The 23,389-nt window shown below is 44.8% G+C and overlaps 1 protein-coding gene across 2 annotated transcripts in view; it reads left to right on the top strand.

Moving 5' to 3' along the window:
- Positions 1-23,389, top strand: part of SPG11 (SPG11 vesicle trafficking associated, spatacsin) — a 573,976-nt gene that overhangs the window by 515,202 nt on the left and 35,385 nt on the right. For both annotated transcript variants that reach the window (XM_078682963.1, XM_078682964.1), the window contains exons 36-39: positions 355-462; positions 2,935-3,103; positions 5,445-5,533; positions 20,570-20,725. In XM_078682963.1, coding sequence (XP_078539089.1) covers positions 355-462; positions 2,935-3,103; positions 5,445-5,533; positions 20,570-20,725 — 522 coding nt within the window. The remainder of the gene's footprint in view (positions 1-354; positions 463-2,934; positions 3,104-5,444; positions 5,534-20,569; positions 20,726-23,389) is intronic.

Here is a 23,389-nt window from a genome sequence, read left to right as displayed (position 1 = left end):
TTTTGCAGAGTGCCTATGCCGGAATTCATACCAGTTCTAGTCCACGCAGATATGTTGGTGGCAGTGCATGGTGTTCTTGATGCAGAGGTTGTGCTGGCTATCATTGCATGGACAGTAAAGGAGGAAATTGTCCAGTATGGTAGGTTAATAATTCTTCCCGATGGATGGTGTGCAGCATTCAAGTACAAGGGGGTATTTTTGTGAGCAATATGTCTTTGCTGGATTCAGTTGAGTTGGGCGTTGTGCAGTGCATCAGTGGGTCACCCTTTTGGAATGAATGGTTTGCACTCTGTAAATGCAGCCTGCCTTGCATGCCCACCCTGGGCTTACCTACTTTCTGTTTCCAATCCCTAGGTGCGGCTTCTCACCGGTATTGGACGCTATAGTGATATGACATACATCTTTGATTTGCTTCATCGGAAGCATCATTTTGAGGTGCTGATGAGGAAAAAGTTGGATACGGTAGGTGTCTTCTGAGTAGGCTTCGGGATAAATTCTCAACATTACAAGTCAGTGTTCCATTCAACTCATTTGCCTGTACTATATTCATATACTCTTATCTGAGGTATAATCTACCCCTCCAGCCCTAAGTACCCTAGAGTCTATTCTTGCTATGATAGTGCTGTCTTCCCCCTTCCCTGTCCGTACTCCACAGTCTATTTATTTAGCAAGCCAATTCATTCTCTGAGTCCCTTTAATCCTTGACATTTCTAGAATGATAAACACTTGGTGAGCGAGATGAGTTGAGCATTGTGTCCATAAATTCCTTTGCCTCCCTCTTAAATGATCGATTGGGAATTCGATTTGAATACAGTCCTCCTCATTCAGACATGGGCCTCTTTCTGGCGTGGTTAACATAAACACCACAATGGGGAGTATCCTTGTCTAGATTCATCAGTTAATGTCCTATTCCAATGTTCCAAACAACACTAACTTATTGGCTACAACCCCAGCCTCTCCTGATTTGTCAAAGCCAGTACTCCATCTGAGGCCATCATGGCAAACGTAATGGTAACAAATGGGGAGACAAGTTCACACACCTCCAAAATCAAGCAAAAGAGGTCCTGGTGTTCTCAAAGACCACCAGTCCAACCTCTGCCTATCCTCCAGCCAACATCCTATCTAGGCCAGCCGGACCAGCTTTGGGGGTAGGAGAAGGAACAGTGACAGAACACAATATACACATCAGACACATCCCCATGGCTCCTACATAATTTGACATTTCTGTTGTCCTAAATGCATTCCTCTGACATCACGGGGTCACTGGATCATATCCCTAGTCTCTACACTTGTGCTGTTAAGTGCAGAGTGTATTTGGAGTTGCCCTTTCATCATGTGGTTGTGAGGTTCTGTTAATATCTTAGCAGCTGTAATTGTTTGATGTCAATGGTATTCTCCTTTCCGTAGTCCAGTAAAAACTATTTAAGCATATCGTTTCTATTCAGATATTTGCTACTGACATAATGTTGCTGGTGCAGTCCAGTTCGCTTTACTTTTGTTCCTAGTGATCAGCGAGCTATGCTAGCACTGCCTATTGTGCCAGTGAATTTCAAACTCATCCCATTTAAATTTGCACTAGCAGCAGCTGGGATTTCACTCTGTCCACCATACTGCTCAGGCTATGCCGAACTGAATTATTTGGAAACTACATAGTTGCATATCGGAACAATGTTGGCTGCCAGAATGGTAATAACCTAACCTCTCCTTAGACAATATTAGCCGTAGGTGAAGCTGTGACCTCTGGCCAACAAGGACCAAGGCTTTTATTAAATAGGCCCATACTGCAGACTAATGAGAACATCTCAATTGATCTGTTCTCCTGCGGTAGCTGAGCACAGATCCTTTGGTGAAGGAATGTATGCTCTTCCTAGCCTGTCTCGGATCTGTCTGAATCCTGACTGGATATTTCCTTCAGTTCTACTAATAAAAGCCTTCCTGTTCATAGACTAAATTAATATTATGTTCTTGTTCGGTGTTGGGACACTTGGATAGTCTATTGGAAGTCCATTGCTATCCACACATAGTCAGTGCACCACACGATTGTGTAAATTGCCCTTCATTTTCTGGAGTCAAAATGATAAAATGAACAATTGAAAACTCATCATGTAATTGTAAATATCCAGTATTTGTAAAGCGCGAACAATTACCCGAAGGTGTCACGGCGCTGGAGGACGTCGGGAAGATTAAGCGAGCTATTGCCCAGAGTCACATGGTGCTGAGCAGACCCCTGCCGCCGGAGCCGGGGATCGAACCGTGATCCCCAGCGTCAGTCACCCTGGCCGCTGCGCCACACCTCTTCCACTAGTGGCGCTAAATGTGAGCATGCATTAGTGGTCTCTTTATGGATGCTGAATACCAGGGCCCAGGAAGGAATGCCTCAGGCCCTAATATAGGAGACTATACCTCGGGTTTGTTACCGGTCATAAAATTAAACAAAGGTAGATGATAAAATTAATTACAAGCTTACTTGTTCCATTATAGAGTAATGCCCATTACTGATTTCTCAAAAAAGCTTATGTTTAAAGTTCATTCCTTTAACTCCCATCTGGTGGCTAGGGCCAGTCGGGTGGGGCAGAGATGTCACATGTTGTCATTTCTTCTCTTATGTTGGTGGAAAGTCTGTGGCATCTGTGTTACAGAGTTGCTGTAGAGATTACTAGTTAAGAAACCATGTCCTGATTGATTCCATTCTCTCCCTCTCTCATCTTTCTTTTTTCCTTCCACTCTTATTTCTCTCTCTCCTCCCTTTTCCAATCTTTCCATTCATCTTCCAATATCCAACTTTCCCACGTGTGTCTTCGTTCCTCTCCTGTCATATTCCTCCCTTCCTATCATCATGTTTTTTTGCTCTCTAGCTCGTGTATTTCATTACTCTCTGCCTTTTTTTATCTTAATCGCTCCTGCCTCTATGCTAATGCTGCCTTTTCACTTTAGACAGGGGGCCTGAAAACAGCTTTGCTGGATTACATCAAGCGCTGCCACCCTGGAGACAGCGAAAAGCACAACATGGTAGCCTTGTGCTTCAGCATGCACAGAGAGATCGGCGAGAACCATGAGGGGGCAGCAAATGTCCAGCTCAAGCTCATCGAGTCACTGCCATGGGGTGTGTATCCTTCAGACTTGGGGATTGATAAACGCCAATCATGAAGCTTCACATCTTCTATTACATTATGCTTCCTCACATTTCCTTTGGGTGTGGTGGTTCAGTAATCCATTACCAATGAACTATAGTCCTTCTCTTCCTTGCAGATCACTGTAATGCGGGTGCATTCTTCCAGGTTGCCCAGATTCCATGAGCAGAGTATCAATTTAAATGAAAAAAACTGAAATTTGCCAGTTATAGTTCATTGAGGTAACTAGAACTTGTGCCGACACTTAGCCCAGTGTTGTCATCGATTATGTTATTTGAAATGTTATCAGTTCTGTCATCAATTAGGTCATTGAACATGTCATGAGTGATGCAGTTTGTGAGGTCATAAGCAGAGCATGGTGGGGGCACACGTTCAAGTTAGCTCAGTAAACTAGAACTGGCAAATGTCTGTGTTTTCAGTTTTAACTGCCATTTTTACTTAACTATAATGTTCTTTTAACTTTATTTTAACTAAGTGAATTTCTGAGTTTTTTTTTAAATGTAAAGTAACATATTATGACCGTACCTAACTATAACGCCACTTCAACTTTAGTTTTTTTCAGTGAAGGTCTCCTTTTTTTTGGGATGTAAAGTAAGATGTTATTACCATACTCAACCCCCTGCTGGTGACCAACCCCTGCCTTGCGAGGCTTGGGATTGGGCTCAGGACCTGGCTCTGCATTCCCACCGCACCCCACCCTGCAGGTGGCCAATACTCTGACGCCTACAGTATTGGCGTATAGGACCTGCTGGTTGTTAGTGAGGGGGAAGGGATGTGCATCTGTATGTACCTATGGTCTTTTGATTGCTGTCCTAAAACGCAATAAAAAATGTTCACAAAAAAAAAATCAAGCGGGACTCAAAGTGGCTGATTGGGAAACAGAAGTGAAAAAATGGTCTCATTGCCATATAGAGCCCTAAAAGGGGGGGGGATGGGATGGGATGGAATTTTATGAAATGATTAACAACTTCAGAAGTAACCAGATCGAAGAAGAAGACCCTGAACAATAAACAAAATACACTGACATGAAGGTAAGAAGCAGTCAAAACCAGAAGCGTACATAAAAGGTCCTGCCACAACACTAAAGCCCGGCTTCACCACCCACTTTCCTCATCCCTCCCCATAGTAAGGGGAAACAAACCCAGTGGCTTAGTACACTGATGGCAAGACCAACCCTTAACTCTACTTGAGTTACAATCGCTATGTTACGCTGGTTCTGTAATGACGCGAGATGGCAGGAAGAAGCATATTAGGAAAAAGACCTTGTGAGAAATAAAAATGAGAACAGGTGAAACAACAGATGAACAAACACATGCGCAATGATGAGCTTTTGTTATATGTTTATTTTTGTCAGTATTACATTTAAAAAATATATAAAAATCAATAAAATTTCTTTAAAAAGCAACATTTATATGATATATATTTAGTGTAGCTAACGCAATGGCTAGCAAAGTAAGTGATTCACAAGTTTTTTATTTGCAAGTCATACATTGATAATACTTCATAAAAGGCTTGTGGTGTTGCAGCCATATGTGATGTTACCAGAAGAGAGAATGTAACTTAAAATGAGTGCGAGAGTGCGTTAATACGACTTATGACATTAAATTAAAGTGCCAGTCGTACTATGATATTATTTTTGTCCTTCTGTTAGAAGGAACATTCTTTCTTACATGAAGCTTATGAACATGGATAGTTATGGACATTCTAGTTTGTTGCCAGTTAGCCAATGCTCAATATCCAGTTATGCCAATGCACTTTCCTTCATAGAAAACAGATACAACCACTAATTAACTTTCTGTTAACAGATGTGAAAAGCTGCATTGTTGTTCTTTGTACCTAATTTTGCCAAACACTGCTTTTTAACTCTTGAGTTATCACAGAGGGTCAAAGGGCACTCCGGAACTCAGGCACCTCTCCTTCTCTATAATATTATATTTGCAAAACATCTGACTGAATACTCTTTTGGTCCTCCACAAGGAGTAATGAAAAATGACCAGATTGCCTAAAATGGTTTGACAAGATAGTCTGAAATCGGCAATGATGTTGACTTAGAGGGCTTTCTGATCGAAGAAGAGTTTGGAAGACAATGGATGACAATGGGGTTGTTCAAACTTCTAAATCTGTTTTAAAGGTAACCACTATAACAACAGGGTATGCATAGTATGTGAATCTATTACAAACATCTAACTGTATAAGTCGTGTTACAGGTAAGTAATAGTTCCTTTTTCTTTCTTTACAGAATTTTCATAGTGCCTGAATTCCAGAGTATCTTCCCCCTGCATATTTATTGATAACCTCCTTGATTCTTTTCAGAGGAATCCCTTGCCAACATGGCAGTGCTGAAAGGATCCTTGATGAAAGCCTTGACGCTGCTAATAGACGCTGCTGAGAGCTATGCCAAGGTAGGTTACAGCTGCTCTGGGAACTGATCACTGCTTATGGAAGAATCTTGAAGACTAATAGTACAGGGATCAGGAAATAAAGTCAGTGAGGAGTGACTCTCTCCAGAGGTTGATGACAGAGTATGCCTACTTCTCAGATCCTCTAGTGCTAGCCATTTTAGGAGAATACTTTGGAATTCAAGAGATTCTTGCTCCTGTCCTCACATTTACTTCCTTCTCTAGTGTTGGCTATTTTGGGGCACACTTTTGGACTGAAGAGGTCCTTGCTTGTGTTCTGACATTCACTTCCATCTTACTTTTCATTCTCCTTTACTTGGTGCCCTCTTGTGCCTTATAGCTGCTCCCCTTTTCTTTCTTCCATTCTAAACCTAAACATGGTCCCCTCTCTCCCCTTCAACCTCTGTGCCTCAGCTCTTTCTTGTCCTTACCTTTTCTATTGTTGAAAACTATGAAGCATCAAGCGGTAATCTCGCGTGATGTCTCACAGCAGTAGCTGACTGGATGCCGTTTGACTGCCTAAATCTCAAGGGGGAAACTGAGATCTTTTTAATTGGGAAGGCTAACAGTAGGTGGAATAACTATTGGTGGCTATTTTCTTTGGGCCTGCCTGAAACTCAGAAAAGCTGCTAAGAACCTGAGCTTTCTGATCATTCCCTTTCTGCATGTGAGAGTTGTTTTGGCATCATGTGACTACTTCGCATCCCAATTCACTCGCTTAAAACTATAATACAGCCTCTTATCACCAGTGAGCTTGATTACGGTAATGCTGTATATTTAGGAATTAACAAAAGAAAATGCCAGTGCTGATAATATTTATTACATACTAGTACTAATCAACCACAAGCAGAAAATTAATTCCAGAGAGAGTACTGCTGTTTAGTCGCAATTTTATTTTGTAGAAAATCAACAATTTTGATGTAAATTTTACTGTACATTAGAGAAGAACCATAAAAGATAATCAGGAAATGGACAGACACATTGGATTGTATTCGACTGAACACATCAAACATTCAAAACTTCAGTCATATCACATTCAACACACATTCAACCTTGACTCAAGCACACTACGTAAAATAACTTGGTCTGCTTCAATTCGATGAAAAATTAGAAACAATTTTTTGAAAAAAGTACAAAACCATGAAAGTTTTTCTATCAAACATTCGTTCTGGGTTGATACACGTGGTTAATGTACACAAAGTTGTAAGGGGTTTACAAATCAAATGAACTCCTATACAAGCAAGCAGACCATAGGGATATTGGGCCTACGCGTTTCAAATCTCCTTTAATTCAGCGGAGATTCTCATCAGGGCCTCAGGCGGCTAAAAAGAGGAAAGAGAAAACATACACAAAAAGTGATTTATAAACATAAATACTAACATGTGTGATATGACAAGTGCAAACATTGCATATACCTATTGCATTACATAGATGGAAGGCATAATGTCCATGATTAAAAAATAGTAATGGGGAGAATTAAAGCACATTTGGAGTCTCAAGGCTTAGTGAATCACATAGTTAAGGGCAACCAAGGACAATGGAAACTGAGATGGGGGAGCGAGTCATACATGGACTGTGAATAGCGTAGAAAAAACTTTCCAAGTCCAGGGGGTCAGGAATGCCAAAACGGGAATACCGCAGCCCGGAGCAACTTACCACAGATATTACTAACCGGGAACCTGCGTGGGTCCAGGGGACCAGGGGAGCTTCTCTAAAATAAGACCGCCTGTAAATTAAACAGAACACTCTAGTGGGTCCGTGGGACTAAATTGAATGACTGCTGTAGCTTCCAAAAGGTAGTAATATTGACTTACCGCTCTGTGAGAATCAAAGAACACAGACGGTGACAGGGAGAGATGACAGGATGAACAATCTAAAAATAGAATAAAGCAGTTCATAAGGACCCTGTGCAGTGGGAGTGTAACACACAGTTCAGGGGTGAGTCAAAAACTACAAAAGACACATAAAGAAGAAGGCTACCTTCAAATTGGAATGAAACTCCCACAATTGGGTGAACCTTCAAGAGAGGCGTCGACTTTAAGGATAAACCGGAGACCTCATAGATTTAGAGGGACGGTGTGTGGAACTTGCAAAACATCTACTTAGGGGCCTGCAAAACAATTGGAAATTCCATTAGTTCCAGAGGGGGGGGGTTGTTAAATTTGAAATCAGGGAGGAAACCTGAGCGTGTATCACCTGTAGAGGGCATGGCAGATTTACGGCAGATTTCACTTGGCTGCAGGAGGCGCATTAGATCATTGGCACAGGCAGTCTAATAGCATGTGCTAAAAAAGAAAAACAATAAATAAAAGGCGATTAAAGACCAAGCGGAAAAGGTCTGTAAGGATCTACGCATAGGTCGGGGCAGTCCCGGGGGCTGATGCAAACTCTTACCGTAGAAAGCCGCGTCCTGGATTCATTCCAACGTGAGGGGTCCGGTCGGCGTCAAAGCGAGTACTAATCACTCGCGCAGGCGCATTGACCTGCTAGATTTTACACTGCCTTTTAAACACTACGCGGACACTGCCTCTCAGTAAGGGGGCGGTTCTGCACGCCTGGGCCGGTGCATGCGCAATGGAAAGACACTGGCCGAGATGAAAAAAATACATACATTTTCGATACTTTTAACCGAAAAGACCCAAAGGGGCGGAAAAAATTATGACAAAAAGGATTGTATAACGAAATATCTAAATAGACTACAGGGTGCATCGGAAATGTCATCATAAATTGCAGGCTGACTCGGAAGAATAGGCTGGAAACCCTAGTACTGTGGGGAAAATGACTCGAGGTTGGTATAATGTGGCAGATATATTTTATCTGAACGGGGTTCATAATTTGAATATTTCAGATAGCTCATTAAGACCTGACACAGCCGTGTCGAATTTCACGATTAGCATCGCTTCCCTTTTAGATAGCTGGAGGCTTAAGTCGCCTCCTCGCGGATCTTTTTCTATCCTGGAAATAACTGTCCATTTGAACTCATTAAGTCCATGTTGCATTCTAATCCAGTGGTTGACCAGTGGAGCGTTGTCCACCTGTCTCTTCAGTCTCGACTTGTGTTGTGAAATGCGTTGGCGCACTTCTTGCTCTGTTTTGCCAATGTAAAGGCAATCGCAAGGGCATTTTATGCCATACACAACGAATTTCGATTTACAATTGCTGAATACCTCATGTTTCCAGGATATTCCCTTATGCTGGAAAACAGAACCCTGTATGGTGGTTTCACAGCATAGGCATGTGCCGCATTTGTGGTGGCCTAGTATGGGTGCCAATCCCATCATTGCCAACCAATTGAAACGCATTATCGGTCAAAACTGGCATTTGGTTAAGAATCTAGATGCAAGTTTGAGAGACCCACCCCTGTTTGCGTTTAAGAAAGAGAACAGCGTTGCTAACCACCTGGTGAGAGCCTCCATGCCAACTAAAATTCAACCATCTCTCCGTCAAATGATGGGATTGGCACCCATACTAGGCCACCACAAATGCGGCACATGCCTATGCTGTGAAACCACCATACAGGGTTCTGTTTTCCAGCATAAGGGAATATCCTGGAAACATGAGGTATTCAGCAATTGTAAATCGAAATTCGTTGTGTATGGCATAAAATGCCCTTGCGATTGCCTTTACATTGGCAAAACAGAGCAAGAAGTGCGCCAACGCATTTCACAACACAAGTCGAGACTGAAGAGACAGGTGGACAACGCTCCACTGGTCAACCACTGGATTAGAATGCAACATGGACTCAATGAGTTCAAATGGGCAGTTATTTCCAGGATAGAAAAAGATCCGCGAGGAGGTGACTTAAGCCTCCAGCTATCTAAAAGGGAAGCGATGCTAATCGTGAAATTCGACACGGCTGTGTCAGGTCTTAATGAGCTATCTGAAATATTCAAATTATGAACCCCGTTCAGATAAAATATATCTGCCACATTATACCAACCTCGAGTCATTTTCCCCACAGTACTAGGGTTTCCAGCCTATTCTTCCGAGTCAGCCTGCAATTTATGATGACATTTCCGATGCACCCTGTAGTCTATTTAGATATTTCGTTATACAATCCTTTTTGTCATAATTTTTTCCGCCCCTTTGGGTCTTTTCGGTTAAAAGTATCGAAAATGTATGTATTTTTTTCATCTCGGCCAGTGTCTTTCCATTGCGCATGCACCGGCCTAGGCGTGCAGAACCGCCCCCTTACTGAGAGGCAGTGTCCGCGTAGTGTTTAAAAGGCAGTGTAAAATCTAGCAGGTCAATGCGCCTGCGCGAGTGATTAGTACTCGCTTTGACGCCGACCGGACCCCTCACGTTGGAATGAATCCAGGACTCCGCTTTCTACGGTAAGAGTTTGCATCAGCCCCCGGGACTGCCCCGACCTATGCGTAGATCCTTACAGACCTTTTCCGCTTGGTCTTTAATCGCCTTTTATTTATTGTTTTTCTTTTTTAGCACATGCTATTAGACTGCCTGTGCCAATGATCTAATGCGCCTCCTGCAGCCAAGTGAAATCTGCCGTAAATCTGCCATCCCCTCTACAGGTGATACACGCTCAGGTTTCCTCCCTGATTTCAAATTTAACAACCCCCCCCTCTGGAACTAATGGAATTTCCAATTGTTTTGCAGGCCCCTAAGTAGATGTTTTGCAAGTTCCACACACCGTCCCTCTAAATCCATGAGGTCTCCGGTTTATCCTTAAAGTCGACGCCTCTCTTGAAGGTTCACCCAATTGTGGGAGTTTCATTCCAATTTGAAGGTAGCCTTCTTCTTTATGTGTCTTTTGTAGTTTTTGACTCACCCCTGAACTGTGTGTTACACTCCCACTGCACAGGGTCCTTATGAACTGCTTTATTCTATTTTTAGATTGTTCATCCTGTCATCTCTCCCTGTCACCGTCTGTGTTTTTTGATTCTCACAGAGCGGTAAGTCAATATTACTACCTTTTGGAAGCTACAGCAGTCATTCAATTTAGTCCCACGGACCCACTAGAGTGTTCTGTTTAATTTACAGGCGGTCTTATTTTAGAGAAGCTCCCCTGGTCCCCTGGACCCACGCAGGTTCCCGGTTAGTAATATCTGTGGTAAGTTGCTCCGGGCTGCGGTATTCCCGTTTTGGCATTCCTGACCCCCTGGACTTGGAAAGTTTTTTCTACGCTATTCACAGTCCATGTATGACTCGCTCCCCCATCTCAGTTTCCATTGTCCTTGGTTGCCCTTAACTATGTGATTCACTAAGCCTTGAGACTCCAAATGTGCTTTAATTCTCCCCATTACTATTTTTTAATCATGGACATTATGCCTTCCATCTATGTAATGCAATAGGTATATGCAATGTTTGCACTTGTCATATCACACATGTTAGTATTTATGTTTATAAATCACTTTTTGTGTATGTTTTCTCTTTCCTCTTTTTAGCCACCTGAGGCCCTGATGAGAATCTCCGCTGAATTAAAGGAGATTTGAAACGCGTAGGCCCAATATCCCTATGATCTGCTTGCTTGTATAGGAGTTCATTTGATTTGTAAACCCCTTACAACTTTGTGTACATTAACCACGTGTATCAACCCAGAACGAATGTTTGATAGAAAAACTTTCATGGTTTTGTACTTTTTTCAAAAAAAAATTCTAATTTTTCATCGAATTGAAGCAGACCAAGTTCTTTTACGTAGTGTGCTTGAGTCAAGGTTGAATGTGTGTTGAATGTGATATGACTGAAGTTTTGAATGTTTGATGTGTTCAGTCGAATACAATCCAATGTGTCTGTCCATTTCCTGATTATCTTTTATGGTTCTTCTCTAATGTACAGTAAAATTTACATCAAAATTGTTGATTTTCTACAAAATAAAATTGCGACTAAACAGCAGTACCCTCTCTGGAATTAATTTTCTGCTTGTGGTTGATTAGTACTAGTATGTAATAAATATTATCAGCACTGGCATTTTCTTTTGTTACTTGCTATATAGGCTCAGCCTTGCTGATTAGAGCCAGCCCCATTTTTGTTTTCACGTATATTTAGGAATGGCAAACTATCTTTTTATATGCCTGCAAGGCATATCTGCGCATATGATTTGCAACCTTCCTGCCAGGACCTCTGTTTCAGCCAGTGGACTATGTTCATTGACTGCCCATGCGAATGAGAACCATTTTCAAATTGCTCGGTCACATGCATTGAGCAGTTTATTCTATTGGTCCTGCGGCTCTGAGGAACCGAGTTAGTTTCTATAAGTGCGCTAGAGCACTCAGGTCAGCCAACCAGGCCATCATCTTCCAGAGGTGCATTACTGTGCTTGTGTGAGTGGACTCTTGCTTACTTATCTGGCGCCCACCCACTGAAAAGCTCTCCCCCCTCAAACTGCATCTAAACTCTGATTTACCTGTATTTTGGAAACTATTAAAAAACTAGGTTGTTCCCTACATAGAAGCTGTTCCCTTTCTTATGGTGTTGCGCCTCTGATTACGACATTCTTTTCTCATTCAGAACTCTGTCCAGCCCTGGCATATCCCTTCAGGGATGAGTGTTCACTGTATAAATTGTACATAGTACCTGTATGTATCTATCTATAGATAGATAGAGTTGCCGTGTGTTTTTCCCCTGCAAATATGGGCCCTCCCCGAGATTGTCTTTGACAAATATTAGTAGGTTTTTTGTTTGAGGTGCCTTTCCCCACGTGAAAAAATGTCAGTGCAGGAAAAGTAACATTTTGGTAGGTGAACAGGGAGTTTAAATGAGATTTGCCACACCCATCTACCTTGCTCCCCTGATGCTTCTTGGAAATCCTACATAGGCTAACTTGCGGTATCCGCTCCATTCAGAAGGTTCTCATTGTCGGTGGACCCAAGTCTATGATGTCAACCGTAATTTTTTTTTTTTTTCAGAACAGATTTTATTTCGTTGATAAAGCATTACAAATAGGACACCGTCCCCCATGTATCAAGGGTTCAGTGAGCAAAGAAGACAATCAACACATAATAGCATTGCAATCAACATTTTGGGATGAAAGGATCCCCACCCAACTCCCCTCCCCCCACACCCTCCCTGGCCCTTCCCTCCCGGAACCAACCCCCCCCCCCACCCCCGGCACAGTGTTCATACGATTCAAAGTATAAGTTTTTGGAATCCAGTGTATAGCCCTTTTCACCCAGGATCGACCTGCAAATGTTCTACATCAGAGTCCCGTTGCACTGGCGGTTCCAGCCAGAGCCCTCTATATTCTGCCCAACGCTTCCATACTTTAAAGTGTTTTCGGGGGCAACCTCTGGCTTCAAAGACCGGGCGTTCCAGTCCCATGGTAAAGTCCAACCCTCTCTTCCACACCTCTAGTAAGGGAGCCCTGGGGTCCTTCCAGGCTCGAGCTACATCTCTCTTGGCCACCGTAAGGCCCAGAAGCAGTAGATGGCGTTTATAAATATTCCCACCAACCTGTTCCATTACGTGAAGGAGGCCCAGTTTCGGGGAGCGGGGGAGGTCCAAGCCCAGCACCTCGGACAGGCAATCCCACACACCCGTCCAGAACCGTGTCAGCCTCACACACGACCATACTGTATGTAGAAACGTGCCCACTGTGCTACCACATCGCAGGCACTCAGGGGAGGCAATCAGACCAGCTCGCCATAATCGTTCTCTGGTATAATATGCACGATGCAAATATTTAAACTGAATGAATCGCAAGCGCACTGCAACAGCCGCCCCTCTTGGAGCCTCTAAGGCCTCCCTCCAGTCATCCTCCTCCAAGGCACCTATATCTTCCTCCCATACCTTACGTAGCTTATCTAGTGAAGAAGAACAGTGCGTGACTAGAGTTATGTCAACCGTAATTTTGAGAAGGCCTTGTGTCAAAAAGCATCATGTCCTAGGCCATCAGGACATGTGACCAAAGACTATAATTGCAAAGAGCTACGACCCCTGCAAGACCTCAAATGTACACAGAGTCAGTGCTTAACTTGCAAACAAAACAAGTGCCAGGGCCCTTATCAGAAGACCACTGCAACTTGTGCCACCACTTGCCCCTGCCAGCACTGCAAATGGCAGTACCAACATAATTTCTAACAATCACACTCCTAGGAGTGGGACAGTTCATACTATTATATGACCCTAAAGCTAAAAGAAAGACTTGGGCTGCAGGTATTAGTCCTTTTTAATGTATACTGAATAAATAAACAACTGTTGTTGTGCTCATCCTCGACATTAGATAGACAGCGCCACCATGTGGCAGACTGTCTCAAGTGCCAGTGTTGACAATTAAGTGCCGGTGCTGAGCACCAGAAACCACCAGATGAAATTAAGCACTGCACAGAGGGTACTGACGTTAGAGGACTGAAATGTTATGACACACTGGATGCCATTCAGCTGCTCCAAAGCACTCTGACAACGTGGAGGGCCATGGCTTGCCTGACCTTTAGTTCAAGAAGATCATCATGGCACTATGATTAGAATCCATGAGGGGCATGTGGCCAAAAGGTCATGAGGTATCATGCGATCATAAGCATCCATGAGATCATGCATGCAAATAGAACCATGAATGACCATTGTTAAGACAGAAATGTCTCCTGCATGGTGTGCGGTTGTGTTACCCTGCTATGAGTGCCTAACTGCAATTAAGGAGTGAGCCAACCTTGCAGGAGTTGCGACTACCAGGGCAAACAAGAAGCAGCTGACCCCAAAGCTGTTGGTTGTCTACCTACAAGAGAGAGCTACTAGCGTGCTACTGAAAGAATGTTGTCTCTCTTGCCTACAGCGGCCTGTGCTGTGGCAAAATCTTAAAGTGACTCAAAACATACTGTGCTACTGTGTTCCGGAAACAGCAGGACCATGGCACTGCTGAATTGTGCCCGAGCCGACTGTGCAACCGAGAACCTGAACGTGGCTGGTGCTGTGGCACTATCCTGAATTGTTCCTGAAGCAGACTGCGTCCCTGTGATTCTGAAGCAGCAGGACTGTGGTACTCCCGAAGTGTGCTTGGGGGTACTGCCCCACTGTGACTGTGAACATTGTGTCACAAAGCTTAGCAAGCCTCTAAGTCACCATAAAGCAAAGGTCTTCATACTGTGGGGTGCACCGCCCTTTGGGTCTGTATGGCCCTGTGACTGTATTTCCAGGGGGGCACAAATGCCTCTGCAAGTACTTGTAAATGAAGAGGGCCTGGAGGTGCATCATTGTCTCCTTTCCAGGCTTTCTTGATTTATTGCGGTTGAAGTGCACAAAAGAACATTGGAACTGGTCAGTGAGTGTAGTGGCAGGGTCTAAGGCTAGGCTAAAAAGGTCAAAATATTCTGTAACTATTTTGTTTTCTTTCACCTTCAGGGAACTGCATATGAAATAACGCACCCAATAAATGCAAGTTAAACTAGTCAGTGGGCAATCCACTCTTGTGTTACAAATCTTCAATTGGTCAATGTAGTCATTGCAGATGTCTATGTATGTGACCAGAGAGTCCGAATTGAATCCTGGTTTGTGCAGTGAGGAATGGTAAGTTGTATATTTAAATTGCGACAAGGTCCCAGCCTGTGACAGAAAGCAGTGTACCACATCAGAGGCGGCTCTAGACTCATGGCGGCCCTGGGCAGGGAGCGTAGGTAGGGGGCCCCGGAAGAGGGGGTCCGGGCGGGGCGGAGCGGGAGACCAGTGAAGAGGGGGGGTCAGGGTGTTTGAAAGTGGAACAGAGCCGGAGCCCGCCAAATCCCTGTCACGGGCCACAACGCATATATGTATCCATCCTTAGAGGATTATTATATTAACCCCTCCGCGGTCATGACCGTTAGAACGCTCAGGTGCGGGGCTAATTCCCCTGCTGTGCTGGGCATTCTAAGGAACGGGCGTGGTCATGACGAGCTCAGCTCGTCATGAGCACCGGGTCGCTGTGCCTGCCACCCCCCTCCCCCCAGCACAGCGGGGGAATCTGCCCCGCAGCCAAGGGGTTAAGGATATATATTGGCGTTTTGGCCCCTGGGGTTTGGTGGCCCTGTGCATGTGCACAGCTTGCACATGCCTAAGGCCGCCCCTGATCACATACAATAAGAAGACTGTAGCAAAATGATTTAGGGCCACATGCATGAAGCCTTCTTGAGTTCGCAAACTGGCCAATTCGCAGAAGCGGCCCGTTTGCGAACGCAAAAAAAGGCTTTTCACATGCATCAAACCCAAATTGCGATTCAGTAACCTGTTACAGAATCGCAAATTGGGTTTTGCAATTCGGTATTAGGAAGGGGCTTGTTTAGGGCGTCCCTTCCTAATACCGAATCACATCTGTATGTATGAATATTTTGTGTCAACAATGCGGTCGCAAAACATTAGCATTTTACCACCTACTTCAAGTAGGTAGTAACCCATTCGCAAATGGGAAGGGGTCCCCAAGAAAACCCTTCCCCTTTGTGAATGTTTGGAAAATAATTTTTTAAGAGCAGGAAGTGGTCCAACAAGGAAAACGGGCTGCTTTACAAAAAAAATATTGCTTTATTTAAAAGCAATCACAGACATAGTGGTCTGCTGACCTCAGCAGGCCACCATCGCTGTGATTTTTGCGATTCCAACAAGGTCGCATATTGCGATCTACTCCATTAATATTAATGAGGTAGGTCGGTTTGCAACCGACTACATATCGGTATTAGAATCTCCTGGAGTTTCATACATTGGAAATTGAGATTACCTAATGCAGGGTCCAATTTTTATACATGTGGCCCTTAGTGATTAAGATGAAACAATTGCTTTCAAAGTAATTAAACGGTACCTAGTGCATTAACACCATGCATTGCAGAGCTCATCTTAAAATGCCCTTACATTACCTCTGAAAAAGAATACATCTTTGTAAAAATGAAGCCTCTAGTAACTTCATCAGTTAAAGTCTATACATGCTTCCTTTTCTTTTAGGTAGCAGGCATTCTGGTGAGAAAGCCTATGTATTTATCTCTCTGTCTCTCACTGGGCTTCACAGCATAGGAAACACAACACCATCTTCATTTTCAGCCAGTGGCACCTAAAAGTTTACATTAACAATCCAAGTATGGTTGTTTTGAACAAAAAGTATGAGAACTGTTTTTGTAAAATTAAAAAAGCATGGGCCCATCGGTGCCAATAGATCCCACCCACTTCGACCTGTTTACATACAGTTGTCCTTTTAGGTGAGTCAAGGGGGTGAAAGAAAGATGGCCGGGAGGGGCACATTCAGATGCAGGCCCTTGACAGTCCCAGACTTCTAAGAGCTCAAAGTAATGGCCCAGGAGAAGTAAACGGATCGTGATCAATAAATACTGAAAGAGATGGCGCAGAGAACGGGGCAATTTATGAGAGCTCATTTTTAGGTCTCGACTGGCGTTGCAGCGCGAAAGCGCTGTCGCCAGCGAGACCTATTGTGATTGTCTTGCCTCCCAAGTGGTACAGGCTGGGGCACACGCGGCGATTGGGGTCTGTGGACGCACGTACAGCCACGTGCACATCTCCTGTCCTGCTTCCCACATGCAGTTTCACTTTCGCCCCATCGGCTACTGGCAGCGTTACTTGTTACTGTTGAAGCATTCCTGAGCATAACACAAGAAGCTGTGGGGACACACTGCACAAATGGTCCACAGTTTGACACACAACACTAGGGTACTGCACCGAAAACACGGGGTGGCAAAATAAAGGAGAGCACCGCGCCACCTCAACGCAAACTAGCAGACCCCCGCACACTCCTTACCGACTCCTCCGGAGACCCTCAGCCTCGTCCTAGCAACCGCCCAGGCCGCCGACGTCACAATCAGCGACGTCTTGCGTTAAAAAGCACAGACCTCCATCCGTTCACTCCTGCCTTTAAACAAACATCCACTGGCTGGAGAATAAGCCAGAGTGAGGCTTGCAACGCGCTGATGACGTACAGCCCATGTGATTATGTTGGTCCAGAAAGAGGCTTGTAACGCGCTGTGTCATTCTCTCCAGAGGAGATCTCTACTCGCTCTAGTCACTCAGACCATCTAACGAGAGGCTTGTAATGCACAATCGTAAAAAAGGGAAACAGAGGCTCGTTTTCCCTGCTAGCACTAGGGCTTTGGACACCCTTGCTATGCAGGAAACAGGGCACAAGCAACAGTTGCGAGAGATGAGGCGTTTATCCTTGTATTTATTTATTTTACAAAAGAGGGTAGACTGCCTGCTTTGGGTCGCAGGCTTAGGAGTGATGGCCCAGTGGAGTGGTCAGAGGGGACAGGGCTGTAGGTATGTTGAAGGTCAATGGGGTGAGAGTCCAACTAGACCCCTATTCTGGCTGTGCTACTATCCTCTCTTGTTTGCATTAGGGCTCAGTGCACCCTTGCTATGCCAGTGTTGCTTAGGGCCTCAGAGCAATGACCCAAGGAAGGGGAGAATTAAAGAGAATTAAAGCAGAGGAGACACCTTAACTTGGACTCAGAGATGGTGGGGAGCAGGGGGATGAGTTGGGGCCCATATTTTTAACACAGGCAGAGACAGCCAACTTCACGATGTAGCAGCTGTCATTGGTGAAGCAGGTGCAGTTGCATTGGAAACCCAGCGTGGGAGGGGCTCACACCACCCTAATATGAAGAAGAGTGTTTATTGACCAGTTCCTGTTTTTGTTTGATGAGTTTGCTCAGTGATAAGTCTCACATTTAATGTGGATTATGAGTGATAGAAACAGTACCCCTGGAATGATCTCATTAGCCCTACCTCCTGCGCCCAGCCTTGCCCCTCCCACTCCACCATTCCTTGCAAAATAATATTGGAGGGGACCCAACTTAAAACATTTTTTTAGGTGGATCTCAAGGAAAAAAGTTTGAAGACCTTTTCCAAAGAAAGTGGACCATCCTGCTCTCTGAGAAGTTCTGGCGGTGCCATCTGACCTTTCACCCCACCAGTGCCTGGAAGAGGGCGTGCAGACATTGAGTTCTGTCATCGACGCCGGTGCTGGCAGCAGTCAGTCCCCAGGTAGGGTTCCCGCAACTGCTATGGAGCCGTGGTGCTGCCGTGCTCACTGCAGGCGCGTGGTTCTCCCAGAAGAGGGTGAAAAGATGAGGCGCGTGCTGCTGGTAGACTGCAGCTCAGAGATGACGAAAAGACTTGCATTTGTGAAAATGACATTGCTACTATAAACTTTAAAACGTAGCGCATAAACTCTGAATGCCAGAGAGGGCGGCACAGCTCGTGTGCCTGGAACCTGTGGCACCGTACACAGAGTTAATGGGGAAGAAGGGAGATCTTTGACCCTCACGCTACATCAGTGGGTTAATGCCCGTCTATTGTAGTGTGCTGCATCTCATTTTTTAGTGCATTCAAGTTATTTTCTTTTTCTAAAAAAGATACGTTCTTATTTGGATGGTCAGTTATAAGGCTGCTGCGTGACACTTAAGTTCTGTGCTGGATGCACCCCCGCACTGGCTTTCTGAAAAGCTTGTGACTGCTCCCCATCTCTACCACGGCGGGCTAAGTGCTGAAGGGGTTGCAGAGCCGTAGTAGGACAGATCCCAGGACATTAGCGGTGAACATCCCTAGTCCCCACGACTGAAGCCCAGTAGCACCTGCTTACCCCGTGGCTCCCCGAACAAGGTCTGACACCCATGATGACCCTAGGGGAGTTCCTAGGCCAGCAGCCCCATGAAGCTGGATGATCCACGCCTGTGAAGGTAGTCAGAACCCAGGGCACATGTCGCCAGTGATAGTTTGTATGCGATTCATCTTTGTGTTTTTTGGTACAGTGAGCAAAAACAGGAGCCTGGAATACAGCCCAGAGTAATCACTGGTGGCGATATCAATCCAGTCATTTCATCTATCACTGCTTGTTCTTCTCTACTTGGTTCATTTATATAATTGTGCTCTGTGCCTTTCCTTCCATCCCCTTTGAAAGTGCTTATATACTGATCAGTGCTTATGACTATTGAGAAAGTAGAGTCTAGTTTTGAAGGCTCTGCCCTTCAGAAGGCATCAAAGGAGTTTATTGACTGACTGCGACTAACCCGCATTCCGCGACTGTCGAGCCCTTTACTTGGCATAAATGAGCCCTGCAGTGAGTCCTCTTGATGCCTGTTTTCATTGCTCGCTTTTTAAAAGGAACATCGAGAAGGGAATGGGCTGGGATGCTCTTCCTTTATTTGAAATCAGTTTTTTGTTTTCTAGTAGGGTATTCAAGATTAATACTTTCATGTATTTATTATAAAAACAAAATTATTAAAGAAGCATTACTTTGATAGGCATTGCTTTTTCATTGGAACAATCCCACGCAAAGGTAGAGATATTCAGTTTTTATATATTTAACGAATATTACCATAAGCTAGAACTGTTGTCACAGGTTGATCATTTTATATCCTCTTATCTCTCTTATTATTATTCATCTAAACTCCTTTTCTTCTTGACCTCCTCATTCTCCCTCCAGCCATATTTTAGCAGTCTTCATTACCATCCCAGCAATTTCTTTCTGTCTCTTCTTTACCCTATTGTGTCCCTGAACCTCATCACCCCTTCTCTTCTATTCTGTCACTAAACTTCATTTTCCCTTTTACTCCCTTCGTCCAGTAAATGTCCTTGTCCCCTTCTTCCCAATATTGTTTCAACACCTCCTCATTTAATGGTTTCCCCCGTCATTCTATCCCTTCACTTTCCTGTAAAATCCCATTCCCTCTTTTTTCGTGTCCATTTCTGCCCATGTATTTCATCTGCCTAATGCCTTCTTTGCGTTCCCTCATGTCTCCTAGTGGCAGTCACAGCAGATTCCTTCTCGACACCTAGCCTTGGGCACCAGGTCTGCGGTAGCTGAGAGTGCAAGCTGCTCTTGAGAATCCCTAAGGGATAGCACAGCAGTCTCACTGATAACCCTTTGATGTCCCCAGTTCAATTACTGGAATGGGCCTCCCTCCAGTTACTACAATCGGCCCCACCCTTCATGACTGGAAAGAGGCCCCCCTGGCTCATTGTAATATTCCTGCCCCTAGTGACTTTCAATTTCTGAATACCTAACCCCCCCCCCCCCTCCCCTCCCCCACTCTAAGTTTAACTCCCATTCCCCAGTGATCAGAATGACCCTCCGTGTGCTTGTGAGTTCCCTGATGAACTTTTCTGTTATTTATCCGACAGGAGTCATGTGTCCGGCAGTCCTTACGGTGTGCCCGGCTGGCTAAGCTCATCACACTGCAACTGCACTTCCTGAGCAATGGCCAGAAAACAAAGCTTATCAATCTCGAACCGGAAATTCTCATGGATGCAATCAGAGCACTGCCCCGCTTCTATCAGGTAAGAACTGTGACCGCTGACCGGCCGACCTTGGGGTTGTTTACATTCAGGGGTGTGCAACCTCCTCTGCCCTCCTGGGCATACACAGCACACTGGTAGAAGGTGACCCCTAACTTTCTGGCATGTCAAGTACAGGGAAATAGATTGCTATTTGAGATCATGTGCACAAGGTGTGCAGGGAAGGAGTCTGCTTTCTGACCTACAAGGCAGGAGCCCAGGAAGGTGACCTGTGCACGTTGGCTTGGGAAGCACCTCTTGAGCATAGAGGGCTCAAAGGAGTGTAGCTTCGTGTTAAATGGTGCACAGGGGTACAGTTAGACCTCTGCCCCCCTGGATATGCAGGAATGGGCACCCTTCACTCTGGGACATTCTGCAAACATAGAAGGACTGGAGATCTGTTTATTTCTGTAGATGATTCTTGCCTCTGCTGTCTGGGTATATTCAATACAGAGGAGAGGTTAGTGATTACCCTGACCAGCAGGAACATATACGCTATGCCAGTACTTAGGCCTTTGTCATTATGGAACTTCAAAGGTCTATTAGTTGGGCAGCTTACTACTTGATTGAAAAGGGAGACATTCCAGAATAGTGGAAAAACTAAACTGCTTTACTGTCTGCAGGCTAGGGTCTGCTTCCGGAGCAGGATGGTCTGTAATTATTCATGCACACATGTGCAGTGCCATCTGTTGTGCGGTGACGTTGCGAGCGTCACTCTGTGTCCGTTGAGACATGCGCGTGGCGTGACGTCTCCGCTTCCCTTGTTTCCATCCATTGTCACGCATAGAGGCACAACTCCCGCTCTGGTACCGTGGACGTCAGGGAAGGGGCTGGCACTGAGTGGAACGCTTTTGTATATCAGCGTCTCCATGTGAAGGGGGTGAGTATAATCAGCCACAAAGTGCTCTGGAGTTTACTGCGGAGTTGTGGGGCGTACTGGAGCCACTGGGGTCACTAGTCGCAACTGTGCAATCTAAGCGCACTGAGTGCGTTAACTGCCCTTTAACTCTTCGAGATCGTCTCTTACGCTGATGACACCCAGCTTCTTTTCACCTGTGGCAAGAATAGGGTCTTTGATGGAGAGCTGATTAAGAACTGCCTGGGTGCTGTGTTCGGCTGGTTTCATATAAACCAGCTGAAATGCAACCCAGATAAATCTGAGGTCCTTTTTTTTGGGTGCCCTCCTGACCCTTGTTGGAAGTCCTGGTGGCCGGCTGACATCCACCCCCCCTCTGTGGAGATGGGGATGGCAAAGAACCTGGGAGTCAAGATGGACACTGATTTGTCCCTTAAACCGCATATCCTGGGCCTGGTGGGTCAATGTTTCAGGATACTGAGAATGCTCAGGAAATTCCTTCCTTTTCTGTCCATTGCCCACAGGAAAAGTACAGTGCAGGCGTTGGTGGGATCGAGGCTTGATTACGCTAATGTACTCTACCTCGGCCTCCCTGATTATCTTCTCGCACGTCTGCAGGTGGTGCAGAACTCGGCCGCTCGCGCCATCTTCGGCCTTGGCAGGAGGTCCCATGCTGCGGGCCTGCTGAAATCCCTCCACTGGCTTCCGATACGGAAACGCATCGAGTTTAAGACGTTGACCTTGGCATTTAAGGCACTTCATGGCTCTGGTGCAGGCTATCTAAGGAAGCGGTTGGGACTTTATATTCCATCCAGAGCACTTCGCTCTGCGTCCCTTTCACTGGCCACTATCCCGGCAGTCAGGCGCGCTCGCATTGGGGGCCGCTCTTTTGGTTATCTTGCTCCCCGAGCCTAAAATGCACTGCCATTGTCACTTAGGAAATGCGGGACCCTTTGGTCCTTCAGGAAGGAGCTGAAGACGTGGTTGTTCTGCAATTAACTCCCCTCGGCCTTGATGGTCGTGTTGTGTTGGGTCTGACAGCGCCGGGACACTCGGTCCGAGTAGCTGAGCGCTTAATAAAACTCGTTATAACATAACATAACGTATGCACTTTAAATATTTGACCTGCACTTGAGCGTGCGGACTGTACTGAGTGAACTGTACTTGTGGCACAAATTGCAACTTGTTTAATTAACATTAGAAGACCCCTACATGGACATCAATTCACTGAAATGACAGGGGTAGCAAATGACTTCACACACCCTTTGGCCTTGACATCACATTAAGAGACACCAAATGACCTTTGATCCGAATCTTCCCAGCAAGTGAAATCAAATGACCTTAATTCTGATGATATCCCAGTAACTGATCTCGCCGAAGCCCCATAATCGCATCAGTACTGTAATAACACTGCAAAAGCAAATGTCTGTTTTGAACGTTACCTATACTAAGGTGCTGGCATGGCAGGGGCACTTTACATGTATCTCTTTGCATTATAAGAAATATTATGAACTTTCCTGAAGAATATATATTACCACAAAACAGCCCTAACAGAACCAAAATTATTTATACCACAAAAAGTTAATTTAATAGTTTACCTAGAGCATACCGCAACAATATATGGATTGATGAATGTTAACAAGAGCAAACAAGATTTAAAAAGTAATAGTAATATCCACGTGAGTTAACTGCCATTGACCGTATATATTGAATATTAATTATGTTATTGGTTTACATTATTTCTTATTAAAATATTTTGATTTATGATCCGTTTGCAAGGCACTATCACTCGTTGCAAGGCACACTGCTGA

This window comes from Lissotriton helveticus, chromosome 3_1 (genome assembly GCF_964261635.1).
Source record: "Lissotriton helveticus chromosome 3_1, aLisHel1.1, whole genome shotgun sequence".
In the NCBI taxonomy this organism is placed as follows: domain Eukaryota; kingdom Metazoa; phylum Chordata; class Amphibia; order Caudata; family Salamandridae; genus Lissotriton; species Lissotriton helveticus.
The sequence above is the reverse complement of the archived record's forward strand: the minus strand, read 5'-3'. Positions and strand labels throughout refer to the sequence as shown.